Below are 18,545 nucleotides of genomic sequence, written 5' to 3' on the forward strand. Positions count from 1 at the left end.
CTGTAATTTTGCAAGTTATAAGTATATGTGTGTACATCTTTTTTCAGAGATGAATTCATAGAATCAATCATATAAAATATTCATGTTTCAGTGAAATGATTTAGATGAAGATTGTTTTTATATTTTAAATAGTCTGAAAATGCATTTCTGTCATATATTTTGAAATGCAAATTAATATATTTCAAGCATGTATACTATGTATTTTTTAAAAATTCCTGGTATGTATATAATTTGTTAAACATTTTTAGCTGACAGTAATTTTGAAAATGTAAAGTATTCCTTGAAATTTTGATCATTGTGTTTTTTAATTGTTTTGGGGCAAAATTACATGCACTCAATATAAACAAAGTGATATAGTGTATATTTGGAGATGGAAATAATCATATTTTTACCCTAATACGATTTCCTGAGCCAGTAAACATGAAGTTGGAATAATATAAGGAAAACTGTGATAAATAACACAGGAAGTGTATGAAAGTTTAGATGAGGACAGGGTCACTTCTGGTTTCCATAGTGGAGGTTCAGATACACGGAAGTATGTTAAGATGTTATGGACAAGGTAGATGCTGATATATTCAGGATAAGTTAGATGAAAAAGTTAAGCAGTAGCCTAAAGCAGGAAAATAGTCATTAAGTGTAATTTCAGTTGGTGAAGTAGAAAATATAGCAGTAGAAGTTGTAGGAATATAATGCTAAGTTGGGGACACATCATGGCAGCAGGCATTGAGTGCCAACCTAAGGAACTAGACTCTATCTATCTATCTATCTATCTATCCATCCATCCATCTATCTATTATCTGGCTATGTAGGTACCAGGGATTGAAGGCAGGGGCACTTAACCACTGAGCCACACCCCCAGCCCTTTTTAAAATATTTTATTTAGAGGCAGAGTCTCACTGAGTTGCTTAAGGCCTTGCTAAATGCTGAATCTGACTTTGAGCTTGAGATCTTTCCACCTCTGCCCCTGAGTCTCTGGGATTAAAGGAGGAACTAGACATTTTTAAAATAAGATTCCAGGAGCAGTATTTGAACATTAGAAGAAGTTGTTTTACACTGTGGTTTAAAAACATTCATTTGACTACAATGTCTAATGTTAGTTTATCAAGAAGAGACAAAAAACAAAAGTAGCAGATTGGCTTCTACAGGCAACCAAAGAGTAAGTGATGAGGGCATAATTTATGGAAGTGAGAAAAGGGCAGATGCCAAGATATTTTTGAGACCAGAGTTCAGTCTTGACTGCTAATTGAGTTTTGAGAAAGCAAGGGATGAATATTAAAAACTCAGGGTTATTGTTACTATTAGAATGGTGTGCTGTTTAAAAAAAAAAAGAATTAAAAGAGGGAGAGATTGGGGAGTGATAAGTAGGTATAGATGTGGAATTTTAGGTGGTGATGTCGAGAGAAGATGTTTAAGGACAAAAATTTATGGAATGCCTCTTTAAGAATGAACAAAGGAATGAGAAGATGTGAGATGTAATTAGCTTCACCTTGAAGCCAGAGGAATGGAAGATGGCATCACAGGCATTGCAGTAACCTTAGCAGATTCAGGGAGTCAAAAATTGGGCCTGACACAATGAAATAAGCCAGAGGGAAGGGATGACATGGTGTATTGTGTGTTTCTTGGGTATCCAAGTCAGCAAATGGGGAAATGCTTTAACTTCGATTTTACTCTTAAAATCTGGTTTTAAGAATAAAGGAAAAAGCTCATGGCTTTAGTCTTAACATGTTAACATTTTCTTGCTATTTAGGGATCAAACTTGTTATAACATAATTCCACTTTATAATTCAATGAAGAAGAAGGTTTTATCTGACTCTGAGGTATGTAATATTTCATTATGATTATATTAGTATTGTTACATATAAAAAGAAATTTACATATATTACATATTACAATCTTCAAGTAAAAACTTCTGAAAATTATTTTTTGCCTAGTACTATTGTTAACTTTTTAATAAAATGGTATTTGGTATTTTCTTGTTAAAGTTACAGAAAGGGAGACCTGATGGGTCAGTAAATTGACCCAGCTTATATATTGAGTTTTCTAAAGTATAAAAGAAAAAATTTCTAAGTAAACTATTGAGTGCAGTGACACCTACAATGTTTTTTAAATTTGATCTATTTTTGCTTTAAAGGAAGAAGAGAAAGATGCTGATGTGCCAGGAACTTCTACCCGAAAAAGGAAGGTAATTAGTTTTTGTTTTTTGCAGAGATACTTTATATGAATTAAAAATATATTAAGAGCCTTTTTGTTTGTTTGTTTGTTTGTTTTTTGTTTTTTTTTTGTTGTTGTTGTTGTTGTTTTTGGTGGGGTTGGGTACCAGGGATTGAACTCAGGGGCACTTGACCACTGAACCACATCCGCAGCCTTATTTTGTATTTTATTTAGAGCCAGGGTCTCACTGAGGTGCTTAGCATCTCACTTGCTGAGGTGACTTTGAACTCAAAATCTTCCTGCCTCAACCTCCCGAGCTGCTGGGATTACAGGTGTATGCCACCGTGCCCAGCTCCTCTTAGAAGTTTTAAAGGCAGATTAAGTATTTCTTTCAAATCAGTCTCAGAAAATTCATGTTTTTCAGAACCAGTTGAATGGTATGGATTTTTAAAGAAATATTTTTTAGTTGTCTTTGGACTTTTATTTTATTTGTTTATTCATATGTGGTACTGAGAATTGAACCCAGTGCCTCACATATGCTAGGCAAGTGCCTCTAGCCCTGATTTTTTTTTCTTTATTTGTATTACTATATGTTACAAGTTGAGCATCTCTAATTTGAATACAAAACTCAAAATCTTCCACATGCAAAATTTTTTGAGCATGGGTGCTCAAAAACTTTTGTATTTTGGAGCCTTTTGGTTTTCAAATTCTTGGATTAGCAATGCTCAACCAGTGAAGTCTGCAAATATTCCCAAATCCAAAGCACTTCACTGTTTGGAAACTAATTTTTATATATTCTTGTTTTATCTCCATAACCCTGTAACAAAGAATTATTATTTTTGTTTCCTAGCTATGATAAAATTCTTGGAATTAATATGTGGAAGAGAAGAATTAGGAAAAAAAAATAACATGCAGATGGGAGACATGTGATTTGCTCCAAACTGAAAAACTAGTTAGAGCAAAACTAAGACCCAAGCATTTTAAGTATGGGATACTCAACCTGTAACTAATTATGTAAGACTTCATTAAAAATACAAAATTAAGTCACATGATGTGGATCTTGCCTGTGCTGTCACATACTCCAGAGGCTGAATCACAAGGATTGTGATTCACAAGTCTGAGGCCAGTCTGGGCAATTTAGGGAGATCTTTTTCTCGAAAATAAAAAGGACTGGGGGTGTATGTAGCTCAGTGGTAAAATGCTTGCCTAGTATGTTCTAGGCCCTGGGATCAATACCCAGCACTTGGGGGGAGGGATACAAATTGTATTGTGTAAGTGCCATTTTATTAATATATTTGGATGTTTTTATTTCAGGACCATCAGCCTAGAAGAAGATTACGTAACAGAGCTCAGTCTTATGATATTCAAGCATGGAAGAAACAATGTCAGGAATTGTTAAATCTCATATTTCAGTGTGAAGATTCAGAGCCTTTCCGACAGCCAGTAGATCTCCTTGAATATCCAGTAAGTTATTTTTGAAAATAGTATCTGTACTTTTAGTTTGCTGCATATTTTATATATAATAATTGATTATTTTTATGCCTATAGTTTATTTCTTCATTATTTTATACATGTTCTTACTATTATCCATTTGATTATATATAGAAGCTAAGTTAAACAGTATGATAAAATGGAAAGAGCCCTGACGTAAGTATCCAAAGAATTGTATTGTGGTCTTAGTTTTGCTCTAAGTTTTTCAGTTTGGAGCAAATCACATGTCTCCCATCTACATGTTATTTTTTTTTTCCTAATTCTTCTCTTCCACATATTAATTCCAAGAATTTTTTCATAGCTAAGAAACAAAAATAATAATTCTTTGTTACAGGGTTATGGAGATAAAACAAGAATATATAAAAATTAGTTTCCAAATAGTGAAGCATTATATACAAATGTAAGATGGCATGTTAAATTTAAGTTATGCCAATGTATGATCTTTATGGATTACATAGTAAAAAGTATGATCCAAGTATTTACTTTTATGCCATCATAGCAATCCAAATTAGTGGTTTTTATTCCTTTAATAAGTTATTAAGGATTGTATAGTTCAGATAACATGCATGGTTTCAAATGAAAATATAAATTGATTTATAAGGCATCATAACCTTGATGTGGTATCATCTGTTTTCTTTTTTTATTGATCCTTTTCAGTTACATATAGCATTAGGATACATTTCAACATAATCACATAATCACAAAGTGTGGAATATAATTTGCTCTTACTCAGTCCCCAGCACTTCTTCCTCTTTCCCTCTATTTCCCTTGCTCTACTCTACTGATCTTTCTGAGATGTATTTGTACTTTGATTTTTTTAAATCAGTGTCTTGTGGATATACTTGATGTTGGGATTCACTGTGCTATATTCATGTATGTACATGTAAGTTTGGTTAGATTCATTCCATTTTTTTTTTTTTTTTTGGTCCCTCCTTCCCCTGCAATCCTCAATCCCTTTCATGTATTCTACTGATCTTACCTCTAATTTGATGAAATCCTCACCACCTTTTCTTCCTTTCTTTCTTTCTTTTGTCATTTTTAGGTGACTTGATATGGTCAAAGACAGTGTAGTTAGACTTTGCTGAAGATGTAGTGGACTTTTCTTTTTCCCAAAACCTCCTACTAAAAAATCTGTAGATATTAGGTGTAAAACAAACAATATTCTGATAGGTGGTGAGGAAAGTAGATAGACTGAGATCTTAGGACCAACAGAATAGTGAGTTCCCCTGGGTTTGCTGTCTTGTTACATATATCCCACTCAGGATATTGGAGAAGCCAGCAATCTAAAAATGCTACTAAATACTGATGATAAAAGAACCTTCATTTTGCTCTCTTTATTTCTCTAACTGAAGAATCAGCAAAGGGGCAGACTAGCAATACAGATATCTGATATAAACACACCCTGCTCTACTTTAGCCAAGTAACAGAAAAATAACTGTGCCCCTTACTCCTTTCCCATTAGAAAAGGCTAGTGGAGAGGCCGCCTTTTCTTCCTTCAGATACTGTATGAAAACACTAAGAGAAATCTAAACTTCCACCCCCATCTGGCAGTAATGGGGTACCTTTCCTCTTCCTCTCTTTGATGGCATCAGTAGAGGTCTAGTGGAGAGTCAAGTCTTTCAATCACCCATAGTGTGGGTGGAGGCCATGTAGGGAGCAGTAACAAAACATTCTCTGTCTCACAACCTAGGTGTTATCAGTGGAAACCTATGAAGGAATATGAGCTTCTTTCCTTTCCTAGCAGTAACAATGAAATCCTCTTCTCTAGAACCTGACTTCCAAGGCAATATTCCCTCTCTGTCCCTGCCACCAGCATACGCAGGAGGCTACCTACTAAAATACAAGATGTTTTAAAGATTCATTTTTATACATAAAATGTTCAAGTTTCAATAAAAAAAATCACTTATTCCAAGAACAAAGACAATCTCAACCCAGTTGAATGAGAATAGATAACAAGTATTTTTAAGTAGCATTATGAAAATGTTTGAGTAGTTAAAATCATCCTTGAAACTAATAAGAAATAGACTCACCAAAAGATCAAGAAGTAAGTGAAAATAATAAAATTACCCACAGGAGAAAACAAAAAAATCTGTGAACTTGAAGATAAGGGGAGCAAAAGTTTCCGTATTGCACTTAAACTGGTAAAATGTCCTTTTTGCTTGAATTAAATATAATTTTAAAAGTTATATTTAAGACAGTTACATTGTAAATGAGAAGAATAAAGGAATGTAAGGGATGATTTGGGGAGGGTTCTGTACTTCACTTGAATGGCAAAATTTTGATTCCAGTAGACTATATATATATAATGTATTAAAATATATATATATATAATGTATATATATATAATGTATTTAAAATATCTAGAATAACTTTAAAAAGCAGAATAATCTCTTTGAAAAGAGATGGAGGCAAAAACACTAGCGATAAATCAAAATGGGAATTCTAAAACTTGTTCAAGTAACATACAGTAAGGTTGGGAAGAAGTAAAAGACAAAAAGCAGAACAAAGAGAAAAGTAAAATGACAAACTTCATTGGAATGGTACAAGGTGTTTCTAACCACAGTGAAATCAAACTAGAAATCATTAACAGGAAAATCACCAAGTACGTCCTAATGGAACAGAGCACTTCTAAATAATCCATGGATCAAACAAGTCTCCTGGGAATTTAAAAAATTATGTCTAACTCAGTGAAAATGAATACAACTATCAAAATTTGTGGTATGCAGTTAAAGCAATATGGAAAATTTATAGCACCACCCTGGGAGCCAGGTTCGGGTGATGCAGACTCAAGTTTAATGCGCAGACTTAAGTTTAATATGGAAACATACAGTTTTTATATTCTGAAGCAGCGGCAAGAGGAGTGCCTTTTAGCGTCTGGGTGTTAGCATGTATCTCTTGCTGAGCTTGTGCTGAGCTCATGCTCACTCCTTAGAAGGGAAGAGGATGTGCCTGCAGCCAGTGTGCCTGAAAGGAGTTTGACTCACAGCAGAGGTGTGCCTCCTGCTTCTGAGAGGACACAGGTGTGCCTGTTCCATAGTCAAACATCTTCCTTCAATGCTAACCACATGGCTTAAGATTTCCAAAGCTAACATCACATGCAGTGACTTGTGCCTATAGTTTGACCTACTCAGGTTGCTGAAGCAGCAGGATTGCTTGAACCCAGGAGTTCTAGACCAGCCTGGGGAACATAACAAGACCTTCCTCCCTCCCCCAAAAATGATTTATAAAGCTAAAAAGAGAGAAGATGCAAATTGCTAATATAGGGGATAAAATAGGGGATAGCTTCATAGACATTGCACATGTCAAAAAGATAATAAAGGAAACATTTAAACTACTATAAACAGATTTGAAAACTCAGATATAATGGACTAATACAAACTACCACAACTCACTCACTCAATATTAAACAGATAATTTGAGTAGCCCTATAACTATTAGGGAGTTTAACTTGGATTTTTTTGTGGTTGGTTGGTTGGTTGGTTGGTTGGTTGGTTGGTTGGTTGGTTTGTTTTTGGCCTGGGGTGGTGAGGTGGGGGCGGTGATTCTGGGGATTGAACCTTAGAGTCCTCTACCACTGAACTACATCCCGGCCCTTTTTATTTTTTATTTTGAGCTGGGTCTTTCTTGCTAAGTTGCCCAGGCTGACCTTGAACTTGGCATCCTCCTGCCTCAACCTCCTGAGTTGCTAGAGGTGCCAGTGTGCCACCATGCCCAGCAGGAAATTTAATTTGCAATTTCAAAAACAAGAAATCATTAATCCCAGGGGACTTAACTGGAAAATTCTTCCAAATATTTTAAAGAATAATTAATAAAATTCTTCACAGTCTCTTCCAGAAGATAAAATAGAAGAACATGTCCTAACTCATTCTGTAATTCTAGTATTATCCTGCTGTCAAAACCAGACAAAAATAGTGCAAAAGAATAAAATGCAAAAACTCTTATTAACAGCAAGTAGAATTCAGTAATATAGAAAGTGATTATATACTGTGACCAAGTAGTATTTATTCCAGAGATGTAAAGCTAGTTCATTATTAAGAAAGCAGGAAGTATAATCCATCATTTTAAGAAGCTAAAGAAGAAAAACCACATTATCAATCAATACCAAAAAGGCATTAGACAAAATTTCATACTTAATTCTAAGAATGTACATTTTAGATGTGGTAGGGTAAAATCACTGTGTCTGTAAAAGCAAATGAGAACAAGCTTGAAAGGAAGAAAGTTATTGTACTTGTCCCAGAGAATGGGGGGTCACCATATACCATAAGTAAAGCACCAGGTTTTGGTCAGGTGACAGAAGACAAGAGCTATGAAAAAGCGTAGGGACCTTTTATGGGAATTTCTCTGGGAGAGGCAGTGCAAATCAGAGTAAACAGCTTAGGGATTAAATCCAGGGGTGCTCTGAGCTGCTATAACCCCAACCCTAGTGGGCTCTGGAGTATGCATGTGGTCTCTAGTTATCTGGTCTTGGCCCTGGGAGGATTTAAGGATGATTTAAGGGCAGAAGAAATGTTGACCTGATGTTTGAGAGTCAGAAAAGGTGGCAGTTGGGACGCTGTATTCAGAATCGATTGGTTTGCATGTGAAAGACATGTTCTCAGTTTAACCCTTCACTGTCTCTTATAGCTCAGTGGTAGACCACCCTAGGGTTTAATCCCTAGTACAAAAAAATAAAAAGCATTGGTTAGCCCTGTAAGGCCACCAGATGCCAAAATATAGACAATATAGTTAACAAAATTGGTCCTGTGATGAATTAGATGTCAAATAGACAAATACAGATTCTTTTAAAAACACATAACACCCTTCATGATAAAAACAAAGAAAAATAGAAATAAAGGGCAACATTCACAAAGCCATAAAGACCATCTTATTAAAAAACCCATTAGCTAACATCGTACTTAACAGTGAAAAACTGTTCCTCCCCTTTTAAATGGAAAACATTTTAACTGTTGGTTTCAACATAGTGGAAATACTAGCTAATATAATAAGCAAGAAAAGGAAATAAGTATATATATTGGATAAGAAGAAAAAAAAATTATAAAGGTAATGATCTCATCTTACATTGCCCCTTCACTTTATGGTCAAACATATGATCATACTTTAAACTTGATGGTACAAAATATAATTGTTTTCCTTCAAAAAATATATAATTAAATATTCAAGCCTATTGAAAAGATGCAATACTCTTTGTCCTTTCTAAAATATATCATATTCAGATAATTTTATAATCTTATACCATATTGTGATCATTATCTGTTGCTCTTCTGCTTTCACTTGTTTCTTTTATTGCTTCCAGTCTTTTGCCATATTTTACATAAAATTGAGCAAATAGATACCTTGGGCAATTCAGTGCTACGTGGAATCGAGTACACTTTGTGACAGTTGTTTACATTCATACTTCTTGATTACTTCAAAGCTCCCAATAGTTATATTGAAGTTGATGTTATTAAAACTTTAAGCCTTCACATCAATGGAATATTAGCTTGCTTTCATTCTTTGTAGTTTCTCAGTTTAACAGTTGTGTTTCAGTGAGTCAACAGCATTTAAAATTTATAGGCAGTATAAAGTTTTAGGGCTTTTTTTAAAAACAAGGGCAGTTATTAATAGTTCTAGAACTTCTACTCAAGTGCCTATGTGAATCCTTTTACTGAAAGTAATGCTTTGTGGTAATAATGTTAATGCTGTCTGTCTTTTCTCTCCTAGGACTACAGGGACATCATTGACACTCCAATGGATTTTGCTACTGTTAGAGAAACCTTAGAGGCTGGGAATTATGAGTCACCAATGGAGTTATGTAAAGATGTCAGACTTATTTTTAGCAATTCCAAAGCATATACACCAAGCAAAAGATCAAGGGTATATAATTATATTTACATTTGTCTAAAGGAAAAGTATGTTATATAGCCAAATGTTGCCATTTAAAAAAAAAAAAATAGAGTAAAATTAACTTTCTGTTGTGTCCTTATTAGTGTCCTGCTACTCCTTTCTACTCAATTCCTCTATAAAATAATACTGATGTCACACTTTAATGTTTTCTAGAAATGGCTATTTTTCTTAAAGTATCATCTACCTCTTTGGCCAAACAAGACATCACGAAGGATGATAAGGAGACAGTGTAATGAGGAGGAGTAGATGCTAGGTCTAGGTAGCAATGGAAAATGATTGTAAACCCTTAGGCATGGTTTTGATACGATAAAGTTAACAATGAGGAGTTTTGTCAGTATGAGCCATCTGAATTCAGAGTAGAACTTTTCTTTAACAATCTCAAATCTTGGAAAATCCTAATACAAACACAAAAATTAATGGTAAAAATTTTTTAGTTTACTTTTCATCAGTAGAGATTGGAAAAGTAATATAAAAGCAATATTTAAATCCTAAAAAAATTATTAGAAAAATATTTAAATTATGATATTTACTAAATGGACATTTTCCTTTACGGAGAGTTTGAACACAGTGTTGTGGGTTGTTTTCTTTCCATAGATTTACAGTATGAGTTTGCGCCTGTCTGCTTTCTTTGAAGAACACATTAGTTCAGTTTTATCAGATTATAAATCTGCTCTTCGTTTTCATAAAAGAAATACTATAACCAAGAGAAGGAAGAAAAGGAACAGAAGTAGTTCTATTTCCAGTAGTGCTGCATCAAGGTATTTAATTTCTTTTCAGTGGCATTAACTGATCTATAACTTTGTCATCTAAATGATAGAATTTGGTGTTTTTTAATACTTCCTTTACTATTCCCTATATTGCAGAATGATATATTTGACATGCAAGTTCCTATGATGTGGAGGATTTTTAATCTTTTAAACTAAAGCTTTACTAGTGTAAGTGCTTAAATTCAAACTGCTAAATCTATACAGTAAAACAGCATTTTTAGGATAGTGATGGCATCATGCTTTCTGTCATATAACTGTAGCATTTATGGCAATCCTTCACTAAATATTCACTTTCAAAGGCTCACAACCATATGAAATCCACTACAAATCTCATATTTTAACATATTTCATAATAGCACAAATATTGAATCCAACAGTATTATGAAACTATTTTATTCACTCATAGAGCTGTAAGAATGATGAACAATGTGATTTTAATTTACAGCCCTGAAAGGAAGAAAAGGATCGTAAAACCCCAGTTAAAGTCAGAAATCTCTACCTCTCCATTCTCTACACCTACACGATCAGTACCACCAAGGCACAATGCTGCTCAGATAAATGGTAAAACAGAATCCAGTTCTGTGGTTCGAACCAGAAGCAACCGAGTAATTACAGATCCCGTTATCAATACTGAGCAACCATCTACTTCATCAGCTGCAAAGAATTTTATTCCAAAAGCTAATACATCTGCAGTGCCAGGGAAAACAAGTAAGATAGTTTCTAAATTGAAGTGTGTATGATGATTTTTTTAAGATATTTCTTTGCAGTGGGTTTGGGTAATTTCCTGCAGATGCTGTTGTTTTTGGCTTTCTTTGTTGTTTTCTCCATTTAAAAAAAGTTTTTAATAAGAAAAAGAAAATTGACATTTAGGAATATCAATGTAGAATAATGCTTAAAAATAAAAACAAACTGCTCCAAACTGCCTGAATTTAAATTCTAATACATAGACTTCCTAGCAGTTTGCCAAGGCTTGCTTTCATAATCTTGACTGCACCTTCTAATGAGGCTGCAACTGTTAAGACTGTCTATGGGATATGTCTTTTTCTTATTAGAAAGTAGATTTCTTAGACTGGGGATATATCTCAGTGTATGTAAAGCATTTGACCCTCAGCAAAAGGTCCTGGGTTGGATCCTTAGCCTGCAAGAAAAAAAGAAAAAAAAAGAAGAAAGAAAGTAGATTTTCTGAGGAAGTTATAAGCATCCTTTGTTTTGGCCCTTTGAGTAATTTAAGCAAATCATATTAGCAGTCCCAAACTTTTTGCTTATTTTTAGACTCCACAAATCTAAGCTTTTAATTTTCTCTCTCTGTGTTTTAGTACTAGAAAATTCTGTGAAACATTCCAAAGCCTTGAACACTCTGTCAAGTCCTGGTCAATCCACTTTTAGTCCTGGCACTAGGAATAATACTGCAAAAGAAAATATGGAAAAGGAAAAACCCGTCAAACGTAAAATGAAGTCATCTGTACTCTCAAAGGCATCCACTCTTTCAAAGTCATCACCTGTCATTGAGCAAGGTAAGATGTTACTTGTATCCTTTTGAGTATGGTAGGTTCTTCTTACAAATGATTTTTTTTGTTGTGGTTAGAGGTATTCTTTATATCTACTTTTTGCCCGCTCAAAAATCACAGTCTATATTAATTGATAAATATAGTAAGACACCCTTTGATTTGCAGTTTTATGTCAAAAGCAAACTATTGTCATTAAATTTTTTAAAACAAAATATGAAAATAATAACACATACTAGAATAAAAAAGCTTTTATATCGCTAAATATTACAAAACCTAAAGAAATAGATCCTATGAGTTTAAAGTAGATTTAGTTAACCCAATGTAACATTCTACACTTTTCTAGAAAAAATTTGTGATCATTATTACATCACAAAATATAATACACTAACTGGCACAGTGGCACATGCCTGTAATCCCAGCGACTTGGGAGGCAGAGACAGGAGGATCATGAGTTCAAAGCCAGCCTCAGCAATTTAGTGAGAACCCTGTCTCAAAACACAAAAAGTACTGGGGATGTGGAGTGTCCCTAGTTTCCATCCCTGGTTAACCCCCCCACCCCACCCTACACACACACACACACAAAATAAAATAAAAAACAATACACCAACCTTTACTAATTCATCATGGTTGTCTACAGTCAGGCTTCTATTCTAATTATATAACTTTTAGTTCCTTATAGTTATGCTGCCAAGTTCTGTTAAGTGCAGTTTTTTTGTCCTAAAGGTCTTCTGTTTGAAAGATGAAGAGAATAACTTGATACACCATATGGCATGTTAAAACAATGTGTATTCCTCACCTCAGACAGCCCAATAATAAACATTTTTGTCTCATGACTTCCAAACTGTGTCTTAAGACATTTCTTCTTCAATGTTTTTTCTAGAAACCTCACTCAAAATTTAATTTTATTGCTGAAATGGCCTTATTTTGATTAATGGCATTGGGATCTCCCATTTGCATAAATTTATAATAAGGGGGTCATCCTAACCTTCTCTTCAGCATCCAGATCTGTTCAGTAGTCTTTAGTTTTGTTGTTTCTGCCCTATTACATAGTTTAAATTCATTCTCACTTTTGACCTTAATTAAGGTCTACCTAATTTCTTGCTTAAACTATTTAAGATCCCTAATTGGTCTTCGTGTTTCACTTCTCAGCTCTTTCTTATCTAGTCCATCTTCCACATTGCATCCAAAGTAATCTTTCTGATCACTCACTATTCTTCAAGCACTGTGCACATATACAGAATTAAAATCATTTCTTGCTCAGTAATACAGGGAATCAGATTTTAATTTTTTCTTTCTCTACTATTAAACAAAACTTTTCACTCCTTGACTCTTGTCTGACATTCCAGGCTTCCTTACATTATTTCTCCCATTTATGTCCTAGCCATCCTAAACCTCATGGAAGCCCCTAAATATCTTTGTCTTTTTTTTTTTTCCCCATCTTTGAAGTGTCTTTTTTCCTTCTAGATTTTTAATGATCTGTTACCTTTCAAAATTTGAAATATCACATCCTGGAATCCTCCTGGATCTTTTTAGACAGAATCAAGCAATTTCTTCTTTGTTTCTGGAACATCCTTTTCACTATTTTTATGGTACTTAAAATGTTGACAAAATTATTATTTTTCATATGTCTTTGTCGCCAGAAGACTATGGGCTCCTATGTTTAATTAACTTATTCTTAAACCACTTTTATTTGGGATATGGTGGATAATAAGCGTTTGAATGAATAAGCAAATGACTTATGAATGTTTGCATTTTTTAATCCATTTGCTTTCCGAACCAAATTTTGAATGGTTTATTGGCCTTGCTTGTGTTAGTCCTGAATCCTAGAGAAATCAAATGTATAAAATGAATCAGTTTTTAGCATTGCAATAGTGGAACTCCATCTCAAGGCCAGTTTGATTTATAATTTTTGAGTATTACAAATAATCAGATATATGGCAGTATATGATACAGATGTAAGATATTTAGCTGGGCATGGTGGTGCTTGCCTATAATCTCAGCAACTTAGCAAGACCCTGTCTCAAAAAGGTCTGGGTATGTAGTTCAGTGGAAAAGCACCCCTGTATTCAATCCCCATACCAAAAATATACATATATACTCATTAATAGTGATTTTTAAATATTGGCACCTGATAGAAGTAAGTGACATTTACTGATTCCAGCTGTCATCTATTACAGCATTAACAGGTTATTATTTGCTCTGAGCTTTATTTCCCTCATGAGGTAATCATTAACCATTAAGAATCTTTTTTCCAGCTGTTAGCCCTTTGTGAATTTTTTTTGTCATTTAACTAAAACAATTTGGATCATGTCATTACATATAAGTATACCAGTAGCCTTATTGACTAGTTTGAGCATCAAACCCAAAAAAGCAAGTCGATATATTAAGTGTGCTGTTGTTCCCTTTTAGGAGATTGTAAGAACAATGCTTTTGTACCAGGAACCATTCAAGTAAATGGTCATGGAGGACAGCCATCAAAACTTGTGAAGAGAGGACCTGGAAGGAAACCTAAGGTAGAAGTTAATACCAGTAGTGGTGAAATTATACACAAGAAAAGGGGTAGAAAACCCAAAAAACTACAGTATACAAAGACAGAAAATGCAGAACAAAATAACATGCATCCCATCAGAGATGAAGTGGTTCCTTCTTCAACATGCAATTTTCTTTCTGAAACTAATATGGTTAAGGAGGATTTGTTACAGAAAAAGAGTCGTGGAGGCAGAAAACCCAAAAGGAAGATGAAAACACAAAAACTAGATTCAGATCTCATAGTTCCTGCAAATGTTAAAGTACTAAGGAGAAGTAACCGAAAAAAGACTGATGATCCCATTATAGATGAGGAAGAAGAGTTTGAGGAGCTCAAAAGCTCTGAACCCCACATGAGAACTAGAAACCAAGGTCGAAGGACAGCTTTCTATAATGAGGATGACTCGGAAGAGGAGCAAAGGCAGCTGTTATTTGAAGACACCTCTTTGACTTTTGGAACTTCTAGTAGAGGACGAGTCCGAAAGTTGACTGAAAAGGCAAAAGCAAATTTAATTGGTTGGTAACTTGAACCAAAATATTTTACTTCGAAATCTATAAAACAGGTACAGTTAAGGAATAAGTAGAGCTAACACTTCTGCTTCCTTGCTGCTATGGTGGATTAGGGAATGTTATGATTTGACTTGCAAAAAAAAAAACAAAAAAACTTAGAAGACACTTCACTTCTTTAAATGAATATATATATATATATAAATATATACATATATATTTTAAATGTTTGCTATTTATTGCCCTTAGATAGGTTATACATTTCCACATTCATTTCATTCACTGTTTGAAACATAAGAAATTGAGGACCTATAATGAATTCCTGATTTATTTATGAAAGAGACAGTTCTGCTACACTCTTAAGGAGCATACTATTCCTAATGATAGAGCATTTCATGTTAAAATGAATTATTTTTAACCAAGCAAGGTACATTTTTATTGATACAGAAGTCATGCCCCTAGGAAGACAGATGTTACATAGAGTAGCAGTAAATTTAAGGAATGTGTTTCCTCTAAAGATAAAAGTCCTACCATTTGATTCCCTAAAAAGTTTAATTTTAGTTATAGAATGTTCATCTACAAAATATCTAGAGAAGGCTTTTGCTTTATTCCATTTCTGCCAAACTAAAAATAAAATGTGCTGATGAAAAGGAAACATATCCACATTGGAAAACATTTGACTGTCTAATTTTTCAGACCTTGATTCTTATATCAGTCTCTCAATCTCTGTTTATTGTGCCAAAGACTGAGAATCAGTGCAGTGGAAAGCCTGTTTTTGACTGTCAGGACAGCATACGCTTTTCAATATTGGAAAGGATATATATTCTAAAGAGCAAGTTATTAAAGAGTTATGCTGAGATATATTCTTTTTTGGTACTAATAGTAGAAAATAATGCACTGGTGGGTCCTTTGACAGAGATGTCTTAGAGAAAATGTTTTAAGTGGTTAAAGGATTCAAGGAAAATACAGGAAAAAAGGTATGAGATTTGATGTTTACTTGTTGATCTGGATTAATGTCATTTCTAAACTTTAGACATATCTGATAGGCTAAAATGACTTACAAAGAAATGTGTCTGTGTGTGTATGTGTATATATTGATAAATGGGTATAATGAAATATATATACAAACACATACTTATATACTATTACCCAGGTATAAATTCCTTTTTTCAGGATTTTTTAGATAGTGGTAGAATAAAAATAATTTTAAAACGTCATACTTTATAGTTTAATTTTAAGGGGAAGATTGGTTATTTTCAATTATTAAAGGTTAAAATAGGCCAAATCACTTTTTATGCAATCATGTTTTATACAGTGGTCTCATTGCACATTGTGTTTTTTCTGCACTTTTTACGGTATCCTTATCACGCTGGTATGTCAATATACACCCTAAAGAAAAACTCCATTTAATGATTGTGCCTTGTATTCTATTATTTTTTGCATCATTAGTAAAATTAAGTTGTCTATTGTAAATGATAACTATATGACTTAGGAGAATGTATTACTGTATGTACTGCTATGGAAAAGGAAAGCAGTTATTTATTTGTTTATGGTACAGTTAGTTATTTTATACCTTAAAAACCAACATAAATACCATTTCTATTGTTTAAAAATTATTGTCCATTTTTAAAAAAAATTAAAGAATGTAGTATTTTCTGAGGACTGATATGGTACAAAAATGTAACCGAAATTTTCAAATACTACATTTTTAAAAAGCAAGGATTGGAAAAATATGTATCAGCATGACCCTGATGTAGAAAAATAAAGTCTTTAATTGAACCTTGGCAAAATATATAACATAATTATTTCTTTACTTATTTCCAATAAGATAAATGTTAACTGTCATTTAACTCTCTTAAAGAAGATTGAAAAGTGATGCATTTTGGCTTTTTAGATTGTTTGTAACTAAATTTGTACAGAAATCCTCCTGTGAAATTAAGTAAACCATTTTCCAGATCTTGACTGGATTGCTGTGATTTTGCAGTTGAATAATTTCAAAATTTTCAGGTTTTTTGTATATTTATTTTTTTCTAACAGATATATTTAACTATATAATTGAAATTCAGTAGTTAATCCTTCATAATGCAGAAATGTTGGCTTGGTTGTATAGAAAAATGAATCTTTCAGTTACACCATTATTGAAATCGTATGTTTGAAATTTAAGGCATTAAAATGATTAGTTGCTTTTGAAGGCAATCTATTTGAAAATATAATTTCCTGATGTTATCTGCATTGTGTTAGAAAAAAAGAATAGACTATAAAATCCCATTTTTGTAAAAAAAAAAAAAATGTGTATAGTTTCAAGGTGTGTACAGAAAAAGGAATAGTGTGCACAGTCTTAGAGTGAAATACCTCTATGTGGTGTATGAATTAGCTCCAACTCTTGAGCAGAAAAATGAGTATTTACCATCTTTCTTATAAGAAGTAAATATATTATACCTATTCTAAAGACACTGTATTAATGACCATATTTGGACATTTTCACACACTGGTTTCTTAGTAAAGCAAAATGACTTGGATCAGATTATTTGTAACAGAAACACTTAAAATGTATTGGTAATACCAGACATATTTATATTTTTATAATTTAGCTTCTGTACATTGCAAAAAATTGAATCAAGAAATTTAAGTCATTGCCATATTTTTGTTTTGTTTTATCACTTGGAAAAATACCCTCATTAAGACAGTAACATCATATATATACTGTTTGTAAGCCAGAGTGAGATGTTGGCATTTGTGTTATAGGTGAGCAATATAAAAATCTCAAATTTGCTGCAAGTTTCAGAAAGATAACTTATTACATGCATGGAATATGGAAATTAATTTCCAAGTTGATAAATACCCAGGCCTAAATGTTCTCTCCCTCTTCCCCTATATTCTCAAGCCCCAGATGAATCTTATAAAATTTGAATGTTGCCACTGAGTAGTTTAAATATGCAGTCTAATTATAGTCTTACAACCTTTTGCAATAGATATCTAGCATCTTAAAATTATATCCTTTGCAATCTGCTATTACAGCATTGAACCATTTTCTCTATGTATTTATGAATTAAATAAGACCTTATTTTCAATGTTTTTATTACCCAACTTCACTACAGATTTCAAGACTGGTGGCATTATTACAAAACTGTCTTCTTCCTTAAATTTAATTAGAATAACCATAGAGTGTGTGTGAGCTTGTTTAGGTCGCATCTGAGAAATAGTATTTACTGAATTAAGTATCACCTGGAAATCCATTAAGACAGTGAGCGAAGATCCTCATGCAGCTCTATGTTAATATCCGAAACTGTCCCTTATCTGCACTGTAGCTAGCAAGCTATCTAACAAATGTATTGAAATGACTTTTTATTGTTTGGTATTAGCATTTACCTGTTGTAAAGTATTATTCCCAATATAGTTTCACCACTTAAAAGTGCTTAATTTTGACATTCCATTTTATACATTGACACCTATATATTTCTCTCAAGTATAATCTGGAAATAATTTTGATTTTTAGTTTTCTATCTAAAGAAAACATTATTCTGAATATTTTTGTCCACCTGAAATTTCCTGAGTAGGTTGAAAGGACCAAGATACTTGAGTGATTAAAGGGCTATATAATTGTTCACCTTAAATGTAGGAGGTGTATAATTTTAAAAGTTATAATAGGGGAATTACTTTTATCTTCTGTGCATTACAGTTCCCAACTTACATAGAAAATGTTTCTAACATA

General features: G+C 33.2%; 1 protein-coding gene across 2 annotated transcripts in view; it reads left to right on the top strand.

Annotated features, from left to right (window-relative positions):
* Phip (pleckstrin homology domain interacting protein) overlaps positions 1 to 17,174 on the top strand; it is a 122,771-nt gene extending 105,597 nt beyond the window's left edge. Inside the window, exons 33-40 of one of the 2 annotated variants that reach the window (XM_047557576.1) lie at positions 1,748 to 1,817; positions 2,132 to 2,182; positions 3,466 to 3,615; positions 9,343 to 9,495; positions 10,120 to 10,283; positions 10,738 to 11,000; positions 11,609 to 11,806; positions 14,210 to 17,174. In XM_047557576.1, the coding sequence (XP_047413532.1) occupies positions 1,748 to 1,817; positions 2,132 to 2,182; positions 3,466 to 3,615; positions 9,343 to 9,495; positions 10,120 to 10,283; positions 10,738 to 11,000; positions 11,609 to 11,806; positions 14,210 to 14,850 (1,690 nt within the window). In that variant the 3' untranslated portion in view covers positions 14,851 to 17,174. Of the gene's footprint in view, positions 1 to 1,747; positions 1,818 to 2,131; positions 2,183 to 3,465; positions 3,616 to 9,342; positions 9,496 to 10,119; positions 10,284 to 10,388; positions 10,461 to 10,737; positions 11,001 to 11,608; positions 11,807 to 14,209 lie in introns of those variants that run through there. The other variant, XM_047557577.1, reaches the window with a different exon arrangement.
* Positions 17,175 to 18,545: the final 1,371 nt, after the last annotated feature.

Source organism: Sciurus carolinensis, chromosome 7 (assembly GCF_902686445.1).
Source record: "Sciurus carolinensis chromosome 7, mSciCar1.2, whole genome shotgun sequence".
In the NCBI taxonomy this organism is placed as follows: Eukaryota; Metazoa; Chordata; class Mammalia; order Rodentia; family Sciuridae; genus Sciurus; species Sciurus carolinensis.